Source organism: Pteronotus mesoamericanus, unplaced genomic scaffold (genome assembly GCF_021234165.1).
Source record: "Pteronotus mesoamericanus isolate MK-2021 breed Mesoamerican mustached bat unplaced genomic scaffold, CSHL_Meso_final contig_347, whole genome shotgun sequence".
Classification (NCBI taxonomy): Eukaryota; Metazoa; Chordata; class Mammalia; order Chiroptera; family Mormoopidae; genus Pteronotus; species Pteronotus mesoamericanus.
The window spans coordinates 11,013,502-11,024,028 of NW_026555137.1; the positions used below are offsets into that span (position 1 = coordinate 11,013,502).

At 60.0% G+C, this 10,527-nt stretch overlaps 2 protein-coding genes across 4 annotated transcripts in view; both read right to left on the reverse strand.

The window, feature by feature from the left end:
- TMEM63A (transmembrane protein 63A) overlaps window positions 1-5,855 on the reverse strand; it is a 28,277-nt gene extending 22,422 nt beyond the window's left edge. The window contains exons 1-3 of one of the 2 annotated variants that reach the window (XM_054576656.1): window positions 5,839-5,855; window positions 4,710-4,821; window positions 1,407-1,587 (exon numbers count right to left, since the gene is read on the reverse strand). In XM_054576656.1, the coding sequence (XP_054432631.1) occupies window positions 1,407-1,569 (163 nt within the window). In that variant the 5' untranslated portion in view covers window positions 1,570-1,587; window positions 4,710-4,821; window positions 5,839-5,855. Of the gene's footprint in view, window positions 1-1,406; window positions 1,588-4,709; window positions 4,824-5,838 lie in introns of those variants that run through there. The other variant, XM_054576655.1, reaches the window with a different exon arrangement.
- A 1,469-nt stretch (window positions 5,856-7,324) lies between these two features.
- LEFTY1 (left-right determination factor 1) lies at window positions 7,325-10,317 on the reverse strand. 2 transcript variants are annotated; one of them, XM_054576462.1, is made up of 5 exons: window positions 10,068-10,317; window positions 8,634-8,662; window positions 8,416-8,531; window positions 8,004-8,246; window positions 7,325-7,688 (listed from the first exon to the last, which is right to left on the reverse strand). In XM_054576462.1, the coding sequence occupies exons 1-5, from the start codon at window positions 10,315-10,317 to the stop codon at window positions 7,325-7,327; spliced, it is 1,002 nt and encodes a 333-aa protein (XP_054432437.1). The 2 variants fall into 2 exon arrangements, with proteins under 2 accessions (XP_054432437.1, XP_054432436.1); XM_054576461.1 differs by having other exon boundaries at window positions 8,416-8,662.
- Between the last annotated feature and the right edge of the window lie 210 nt (window positions 10,318-10,527).

A 10,527-nucleotide genomic window follows, 5' to 3' on the forward strand; every position in this document is an offset into this window, starting at 1 on the left:
GGCCGCGACTACAGAAAATAGCTCCATTGTGGGAACAATCCCAGGAGTCAAACAGAGGGGGTGGATGGCTCATGCAAGACACAGCTGACAGCCTCCCCGGTGGGGGGACAGGAAGAAAGGGAAGGACAGGCGCTGCAGTGTCTGCCTGCTTAGGCGGTGCCCCAGGGCCTCCAGCCTCCAGGACCTCCGCTGGCAAGGTAATTCCCACAGGAGCCCCCGGGAGCCCCCAGGAGTGCTCGCCTGCAGGCGAGGAGAGGGTGGAAGGCGACAGATAAGGAAGAAGGGGCATCTAAGTTTGCAACAGCTGCGATCCCTGGGAGCCACGGACAGAAGGACGAGCCCCTGCCGCCACTGTCCACCGCTGTCACAGGCAGGCCCGTTGGATGCACGTGGAAATGAGGCTCAGAGGCTTGACAACCCGCCCCAGGGTTAAGGAGCTGGTACCGGCGGAAAGGAGCCTCAGACCCAGACCCCTGACGCGCAGGCGCCAGGTGAGAGTCTGCCGCGCTGCGCTCCCTCTCCAGCTGACGGACAGACACGGGAGTTCGCTGGGAGGTGAAAGGCCTCACGAGGGGCGGCCAGAGAGACGATGGGGCAACAGAAAAGACAGAGCGGGGTATCCCAAGGGGGAGAAGGGAGACAGAGCTCAGGACCTCCACAGGGACCCCTGAGTCACCCGCCGAGTCCCCCAGCTCTGCCTTCTGACCCCTGCATTCCAGGAGTCCCTTTGGTCTGAATGGAAAGCTTGAAATGTCCAAAGCAAATACTGCCCCCGGCAGGCTGCTGACCACGTGTTTCCTGGCTCCTGGTGGCCCTGGGGGAGCTAATGAAAAGCCCCGGTGTTTTCACACTGTCTGTGGCTGGAGAGCCAGGAGAGGTGCTCAGCACCCCTTCCTCCAGCTCCCACCTCCCCCCCATCTGCTTATACCACATTCCCGGGGGCTTCTGCCACATCTGGTCCTTTACCTGCTGCAGAAACAAGAAAGAAAGGTACAGAGACGCCCACAGAAGTTTGGGCTCCTGGTAGTGCTGGGCGGTGGCGGGGGGGCGGGCGTTGTGTGCTGGGGGCAGGGGTGGATCCCAGTTCTGACCCCTGCGACTGCCGGGCTGGGGACAATTTCACACACACAGAAGTGCAGGCAGGGTGCAGGGGAGGGTGGCAGGTCCAAGTCATGGGAGGATTTCCCAGAAGACCAAGTCACTTTCTCACCCCTCTGAGAGCTGGAGGGTGTGGTGCCAGAGCCACGGACTTGGTGGCTCTGAACAGAGTCACAAAAGCTACCCCTGGGAGGCAGAGGATCTTGGCCTCACTCCTTTAAACCCCACCCAGGGCACCACCCCAACGGAACACCTCAGCTTGGTGCTGGGAGGCCAAGGCCCGCCCCTCCTCCTGCCTTCACACTTACCAGACACCAGGGGATGTAAAGGCTGTGGGCGAGTCCCTTGAAGAGGTCCCCGGGGGGAGCTGTCTCTGGCAAAAGCAGCGGCAGCCCCGGCCACCTCCCCAGCTGCCTCGGGCCGGCCACTCATTTCCTGCAGGACTCTCCTGACCACAGGGTCATGGGGCATCAGCGTTGACAGACGTTCCTGACGGAACACAGACAACCAGCGTCAAGCGGAAGCTGCCTCTTCCAGCTCAGGAGTTCTGACCTGAGACGCCTCCCACCCCCCGCACGCCCCCGCCCCACTCACACCTGGTCCGCTGTCCCTGAACTCAAAGGCTCACATAGACCCTTTGGTCCTCCCAGGGGTACCCTCGTGCCCTGGCCTCTCCCCCAACTCCCAGAACAGATCCCAGACGCATGCTGCTCTGTGCCGCCCTGCTCCTCCCTCCTCACGCAGCACCACCTGGGGCCCCACCGCCTCTCTCCTCTCCTCCTGTGGCTCAAGGCCCGGCTGGGTCCAGGGCAGCGGTCCCCCACCCCACGCACTGCAGGCGGTGGGACTCTGAGTGGAGGACCTCACGTGGCAAAGGTGGCTGCTGCCAGGGACCAGGCAGAACAAACAAGGAAGGCTTGAAAAGTGACGTGGTAAAAAAGAAAAAAAAAATGCCTCATAACATGCTCACAGAGGGAACATTGTTCCTTAAAAGAGGTGGCAGCTGCCGCGGCGGGGCCAGGGCGGGACAACCCTCACCAAAGTTGCCTTATGACAAGCTTTGGGCCAGCAGGGCCCCAAGGAAGTAAGGTGCTGCGGTTCCTCTTCCTCCTTTAGCCCCCGTTGCACCTCCAAGTCCCTTTCCTCTTGCCAAACAGGATCCCTTGGCGAATTTTACAGTTTGGTAAGAATTCAGCGCGGTCAGACAGCCAACACCACCGGCCTGGCATGCAGGCTGTCCCCGTCAGCCCCCTCCAGGTGAGGTGCCCAGGTGACGGCACACCTGGGGAGGCCTGCAGTCTCTCTCAGCTGTAGCCTGTCCCTGCCCGTCACACAAGGAAAGCCCAGATGCTGCTGAAACGCCATAGTCTGTCCAGGGCCGGCCCCTCTACATCTTCAGAACAGGCACCTCTGAGAGGCAGCTCTGCCAGGTGGGGCGGGGCAAGGTAGGGGAGAGAGGGTCCCAGCTGGTAGTGATCAGGAGACAGCGGGCTCCGCAGGTGAAAAACTGATTGTTTTGGGCAGGGGCCAAACCAGCAAGGAGGCCCTGTGGTCATAGGAACCCTGCCTGGCCACCACCTTCACAATATCCAGTCATCCAATATTTGTTTGATATGCATTTGCAAATACCTAACACTTATCCGCGCCTTCCAGAGAGGTCTGTAGTCATCTCATTTCTAGCCAAGACCCTGACCTGTAGGAAAGCCAAGAATTCCTGCCGAGCCAGGGAGCAATGGGTGGCTCCGTCCCCCAACTCAAAGTTCAGTCCACGGGCACCACAGAGTCCGACTGCAGCCAGTGGGGCAGATGGCTGAGCCCAACAGCCGGTCTCAGACTTGACCAAGAGGCTAACCACCAACGCTACCCTGCTGCCCACCTGAGCTGGCAGCAAGGGCTGGCCCCGTAGCACAGGTGAAGGTCTCTATTTCTTCCAGAAAGGCCAGCAGAGTGCGGCAGGAAGTATGTGAGCATTGTTGGCTCTCATAAGGAGGCTCCATACAAATTCAAGGTATTTTTAACATCACCAAATCGCCCAATTTTGTTACAATGATCCCAGGGCCCCAAGCAGCCCTAGCCCTTCTGCCACAGGTGCTCACGCTTATCTTGATGCAGAAGAAGGCTGCAAGGTAAACACAGACTTTTTCTTAAACTGCCACTAAACAGGACCCAGTACCCTGGACAACTGTTTACCTCCACACACGGCAGCCCTGGAGCATGGCACGGCGTCTGCACGATGAGAGGCAGCGTGCCTGGCATTTATCTGAACGGGCTCTGGAGTTAGGGTCCTGGCACCATGTTGCTTAGACAAGTGGTTTAACCACTCTGTGCCTTGGCTTCCTTCTCCATCAAGTGGGGACAACACTGTTTCTCTCACACAGGGCTGCTGGGAGGCGCACACCTGAGACGGTGCCCGTAAAGGATTTAGCTCCGGCCCAGCCCTGCCCTCGAAAGCCAGTTTGCTTTTAACTCGCCCTCCAGCTAATGGGAAAACAGCAGGACCCCATCTGATGTTTTCCTTGCTGGAGCCCACTAACCAGCGAGAGAGACCTTTGCACCAACACTAAACAAACAAGAGGGTGTGGGGAGGGGGGGGGAAGCAGCCTCTGCTTCTGTTCACGTTGTCCTCAGGCAGAAGCTGACTTCAGGGCTCTGACAGGTGTGGGAGGAGGCGAGAAGGGAGAAAGACAAGGGGCGCTTGCTTGGGGAGAAGGGAGAAACAGTAAGGGTGACTCAGACGGAGTCTTTCCTCAGCCCCGGCGAGTGCCTACCCCGCTGCAGGAGCCAGAAAGGCCCAGGATGCCTCCCACAACGCCCTTGTGTCCACCAGGCCCGGCACGGGTGAGCACAACCCACTGGCTTCACCTCAGACCCTAGCAGTGGCTGGGCCACAGCCGTGCCGCTGATTTCAGGGTAGAAGGCAGTTCCAAGGTGAGTGGGTCAGACGCAATGTGGGCTCCTGCCATTGGGGGCACTGCCTGGGGCTGAAACACGGAGGCCACCCCGGGGTCTCAGGTGGCCAGCCAGTCTTTATCAGGTACTGGAACCCCCGTGGCTTTGGTTTCCTAGCACAGTTCCCCTCGCCCTCCGCGCCCCTCCCCCGAACTCCCCGCCCTCCTCCTCGGCTCCTCCCGGGCTCTAGGGAGTGGTCATCGAGGGGCAGACCCAGGGTGGTGTCAACCTCCCCGGCGGCAGGGGGCTCACGCGCCTTGACCATTTCCCAGGCCTGCCTCGCATACAGTTCGAGAAGGAGCCCCGAGGCGCCGCGGCCGGGGCCGGGAAGTCGGCTTCCAGTTGACAAATCCCCGAGTACTGGGGACAGACTAGGGGAGGGATCGGAGTAAAGGCGAAAAGCTGGAGCCCGGGAGGGAAGTCCGGAGGAGCGCGGGGCGCAGCGGGGCGCAAAGTGGACTCTGGGGCTGCGCGGCGCGGGACCGACCCTCTGCTCCCACCCACCCGCCCACCCGGCTAAGGAGTGGGGGCTGCGGGGACCCGAGGGCTGCGCCCCGAAACCTGACCCTTGTCGTGGCACCCCGGCGCAGACCCAGGTTCCGCACGACCAGGACAGGCGAGGGGCGACATTCCGCGTGCTCAGCGACACCCTCCCACTTTACCTGCGGGGTAAAAAGCCAGTGGCGCGGCCGGAGGAAGTTGTCTGGCTCCACCTGGTCCCGCGGAGCGGCGTCCGGGAAACTTGAAAGTTACACAGCGAAAGGCCCGCGCCTCCTGCACATGCGCAGAGCCGCGGTCACCGCTTGCCCAATTTGCAGGAGCCGCTCGCGCTGGCGTCCACCCGGATGCCGCCTCCCGCGCCTGTGCCGCCCCTCGGCCGTCCTCGTCCCTTGTCTCCGACAGCTCACTTCCAGGGACGTCGCCAGGGCTACTTCTCCTCGTCAGGCCCCCGGCACGTTCCCATACCGCGCGCACCTTGGGGAGACCTGGGCCATGCACAGGTGGTCGCAGCCCGGGGTCGTGCAGGGAGAGCACCCTCAAACACTCGTGGTCTACCCTGTTTTCCACTTTATATCCTCGACGGCTCGTAGGGAGGATGCAGAGCTCGGCAGGGCTCAGTACCTCTGCTTCCGGAGGAACGCGGGCACCTGGTGCCACCGCGACAGGCCGCAGCTCCCCCGCTCGCCGTAGGGGCCCCGCGTGGGAGATCTCGGTGCGGCCCCAAACCGGAGCCGCGAGGTACTACCCAGGCCCGGGCTGGGTACCAGGCTGCTTCCTCCGAACTGGACTGAAGGCGGGCCGAGGGCGCTGGGATGGGCACTGAGCAGGGACGCAGGACGGGGCTCACGGAGGACGCGCGCCCTGTGAGGCCAAAGGGCCCCGCCCGCCTGCCTGCCTGCCTGGCATGCAAAGTGCCCTCCCTCGCAGGCTTGGTTTCCACATCTGCAACACCTAGGGGTTGCACCGAAGCTGACTTCCAGGTCCTTCCTAGAACTAAAAATAGGCATTCCGGGCCCTCTCTCGCGCGCACACGCACAGCTTTGCCGGTTCTCGGCCCCCTCTGCCATTTCCGGGCTCTCGTCTCTTATTGTGATGGTAAAGGTCTTCTCCTGACCTCCCGCCCACGCTCCTAGCGCCAGCCTGTGGCTCTGGGAGGAGGGGGTCTCCTCCTGCTTCTCCGACAGTTTTCTGTCCCACCTGTTTCCTCCTTCTTTCCCACTCACAAACCCCGGCTACTAGTCACTTCCCACCGTTCGCCCTTGGCCCCTGGGCTCAGCACGTCCTCCATACCTGCCTCTGGCCACCTCTCTTCTCCCACAAGGGCCCCACACCTCATCTCCAGCAGGTTCCTGACGTGGCCCCTGGACTCCTCCACCTCGTCCTCAGACTGACCTGCCCACTCTCCCCCGCCCCGCCACCAGCACACCCCTACCTGCCGCTCCTCCTTCCTTTCCTGACTCAATGGCGCCCCCCGCCCCCAAGGAAGAGCAAGCTTCTAACCCCAGTAATTAATTACAAGGATGAAGCCGCTGACAAAAAGAAAAAGTTAGGATCTTTGATTTCAGAAAGGGAAGGGATTTCTAAATCTGATTTCTAGTGGGTGAAATTTATTTCAAAATCAGTAAAAGTCCAAAATGGATCGGGATGGGAATTCAGATTACCTTAGCCTCTGCTATGTAACGTCATGCAGGTGTGGAGTGCTTGTAAAAACATTATTTCCTTAAAGCTCCAGTAAATGTATGGGAATGGGGGGGGTGCACTTGATAGAGAAGAAAACGGAGGTTTAGAAGACATAGAATTTATAGCTAATAAGAGCTGGACAGACTAGCAAGGAATCCAAGACCTCACACCCCAGGACAGCATCCTACCTCAAAGTCACAGCTGAAAAGCCCATGTAATCTTGGCATTCAAAAATATTCCATCTAACAGTTTCATCACTTGCTCCCTTTATCTGCCCCCAAAATCTAAAGGAGTGACTCACATTATTGTTGTACTGATGATTTTGATCAGGTTTTCTCATTTGATAGCAAGCAGAATTAAAATAAAGCCCACTCACTGTGCCCAGAAAAGTAAAAACGTCGACAACAATGACAAAAAAGATTTCTGCTTCAATTATAAAAGGACGGGCACACCAGAAACTGAATGCATTTCGACCTTAGCTTCCTGTTTGACTTAACTGAAACCTTGACCATGTTTGTTGGGTTTTTTTTTTTTTTTTTATAGCGCTTTTCTTATTTTTCTAATCAGGTTGGCCTAGTCCCCATAGAACTTTCTGTTCCCTTAACGTTGTCATGCTTCTGGGTAAAATGCAGAAATACAGAATAAAACGCGATTTATGTGTTTCTTGCAAAGTGCCCTTAATATCTGAGAGGGGACGGCACGACCCATACTTGGCCCTCGGTTTTAAGCCCAGAGTGGCAGCTGGGTTTCTGGCCCATGCCAGAGCTCAGCCCAGATCCAGTGATGGGACAGGGAAACAATGACAGATTGGAGTTTCTGCTCCTCGATTACAAAATCATCACAGGTAAGTGCTTAGGATCGAGTGCAGTGAATGATATGAAAGGCAGAGAAGACTGGGCTGGGGCTACCCAGTGACCACAGAGCCTCATTCCTGGGAAGCAATTATTAGCAGGTGAGCTGCCTGGTTGGAGGAAGTAAAATCAGAGCTCCGTAGAGAGCACAGAGAATTTGCCATCAGCAATCCCCGTCTCTTCTTGTACCTAGGATGTTTCTGACACACACAGAAGCCAAGTCCCAAGGAGGCAGTGCCCGGCGCCTACGGCTCCAGCTTCCTTGGCACGGGCGCCCCGTCCGAGGCGCAGCTGCACTTCTGCACCCTCATGTTGGGCAGGCTGACCACCTGCGGCCGCGGCCTGCCTCCTTCCTTGACGCTCACAATCATGGGCAGCGAGGTCGTCTCGGACGCGACGCACTGTCTTGGCCCCAGAAACGGCCACTTGACGCTCAGGGCCTCCGGGGGCTGCTGGCAGGCGCCCACGCACTCGTAGGCCAGGAAGCCGGGCGGCTCCAGGACCCAGTGCTCCGCCCACTTCATCCCCTGCAGGTCAATGTAGGTCTCCTGGCGGCAGCAGCGGGTGCCCTCGGTCACTGGCGCCTCAGGGTCGCAATTGCCCTGAGCTCTGTTGGGGGCAAGGAGAAGCGGAGTCAGAGGTCAGGTGGGAGAACTGAGGTCAGGGGACCCGGGGCGGACCTTGCGGGGCATCTGGGAGGGAGATGTGTAACCCATCTCTCCTGGCATTAAAAAAAGCAGGATGTGTGTGACAAGGATAGATAACTAGAAATAACCGGAATATAAACAGTAATGTGATATTACTCCTAAGATTCAAAGGAGTTTTATGTACTCATTCATTCCCATAGCACCATGAGAAGAGTTGCCCCTTTCAGTTTAAGCGTATTTCCCTAATCCGGTTGACCCTCTGCCCCTCAGAGCCTACCCGAACTCCCCGAGGTCCAGGGTGTGCAGCTCCAGCTGGGGCTCGCCCTGCCGGCCGCCCGGCGGCCCCTGGGAGGCGAAGCGCACCAGCTCATGGGCGCTGGAGGTCAGCGGGCCCACGTGCTCCCGCTGCACCGACACCTGCAGCAGCAGCGGCTCCCGGGGCCGGCTCAGCTGCTGCCAGAAGTTCACAGCCTCGGTCACGTCGAAGGCTCTCCAGCCGCTCTCGCGGACGGACACCAGCCTGCGGCACCGGGAGGAGACAGAGGCCCGTGCTCAGGGCTGGAGATTGGGGGACCTCTCCAACCCCCTCCTGTCCCCGTCCTGGGGACCCTCGCCCCGCTACTTCCCCCCACTCTCCCCCGCCACACACACACACACACACACACACATCCTAGCCAGGGCTTCCCCACCTGGAGTCGATGAGGAACGTGCGGTTGGAGCCGTCATCCCTGGCCTGCAGCCACTGGACGGTGACCCGGGCCCGGTCGCTGTGTGGAGAGAGCAGCTCGTGGCTGCGGAGCGCAGCCTCGGGGAGAGGCTCCTGGAAGAGGCGCAGCACCGCCTGCACCAGCTCACTGTTGGGGGGCAGCCGCCGCTCCATGCTGAACACCAGCAGGCGCCTGGAGGCCTCGGACGCCAGGAACCTGCCGGCCACCTCTGGGGACAAGGGCAGGGTCAGCGGGGCCTCTCCAGGCACCTGGGGACCTCTGAGGGTGGCAGGGACCAGAGCCTGGGAACAGGGTCTCCCTAGTGATGCACCGGGAGAATGTGGGGAGCTGATGGGCCAGGAGAGAAAGCGAGCACCCCCAAAAGGAAAAAGTTCCTGGCCGGTCCTAGCCTCCCAAGTCATTTGCGCCTGGAGCTTGTTCCTAGCGGCCCCCACCCTCAGTGGGGAGGGGCAGCTTTGGGCCCCTGAGCAGACTGTCCAGGTGACAGGAGCCTTCTTTAGGCAGAGGTGACAACATTGGGATGAGAGTGGAGAGCAGCCAGCGGAGACCCCAGCCAACGGGAGTCTGCGGTCACCGCTGAACCTGGCGTTTCCTAAATGGCAGAAAGAGCCCTGCATTTACTGCCATTTCCTCTCTGGTGAAATGTCCCCAGAAGAAGGAAGAGGAGCCAGGAGACTATAAATAAATGAGTTTTTCAGGGCTCCTGAGCCCAGAAGTGGCAGGGACACGCATACGACCCTGGTCAGAGGTACCAACACCTGAGACCCCGGGCTTGCAGCATGAGCTGAGGCGTTTGAGACCTGACCAGCCTCCTCATCTCCCCGGCACCCTGCCTGGCTGGAGCAGGGGATGCTTGTGGCTCTGGGCCCCGGGACAGTGAGCTCCAGCCCCAGGGAGATGACTGGCTGCCACGGGACTGAGACCTGGCACACCCCCGACAGACTGTCCTCAAACAATAATCTCCAACATCATGAAAGCACCCTACCTCCCATGGCATGCCCACGCCTCTGGGGAGTTGCAGAGCTAAGCTAGCCTCAGCTCCAAAGGCGCGAACAGAATCGGGGATGTCTGGTGTTGCGTCTGAGGTTAAGCAGCAAAGGTCAAAGCTGAGGACCGAACCCAGAGCTCCTGTCTCTCTAAGGCAACTCTCTCTGCTGAGGTTCCTTGCTATCCATTTTCTCTTTTCTATTCACCCTCCTTCCACTTCACTACCTCATGGGTCGGTCGGTCTTTCTTCCTACCTTCCTTCCTTCCTTCCTTTGAGAGAGACATTGATTCGTTGTTCCACTTATTTATGCATTAATTGGTTAATTTTTGCATGTTCCTTGCCCGAGGATAAAACCTGCAACCCTGGCATATTGGGATGATGCTCTAACCAACTGAACCACCCAGCCAGGCCCTTGGATGTCTGCTCTTGCTCTGGCTTTGCCAGCGTGTCCAGCTCCTCCTGGCCCTGGAGGTGGGTCCCTCGGTGCACAGAGACCAACCATCCTCACAGCTCACGGTCCCAGCTCACTGCACTGTGGACCCTGGGCCTCCAGACAGGCCCATGGGTCTTGCCCCCCACCCTGCACCCCCCAAGGACCCGGGTGCAGCGGGGAGGGGGGCCTCACCTCGGAAGTTCTGGCTGAACCTCTTCCCCCGGGATCGGCCCCCGTGGCTGCGCCTCAGCAGGGCCACATACTGGGCCCTCACGCGGGCGGGGGCGGCCAGCTCCTCCGCGTCGCTCTCGTCCAGGACGGGCACCTCTCTGAGGCGCAGCTGCTGCAGCAGGCTGCCCAGGATCTGCTCCTCGGTCACGGCCGCCGCGGGGCCGCTCAGGGGCAGCGCCCAGAGCGCCCAGCACAGCCACAGGGTCCTCATGGTGCCACTCGGGGCGGGGCGGGGGGAGCAGAGCGGAGTGTCCCCTGAGGAGGGTCCAGGAGGGTCCCAGCTGGGCGTGCTGAGAGCCAGGCTGGGCCAGCTTTATAGCCGGCTCTGGGCTGGGCCTGGGTGGGGGGGTGAGGGGGAAGGTCACACCCCTCGCCCTCCTGGGAGCTCGGCGGTGGTGGCCAGACAGGTCCCTGGGCCCTG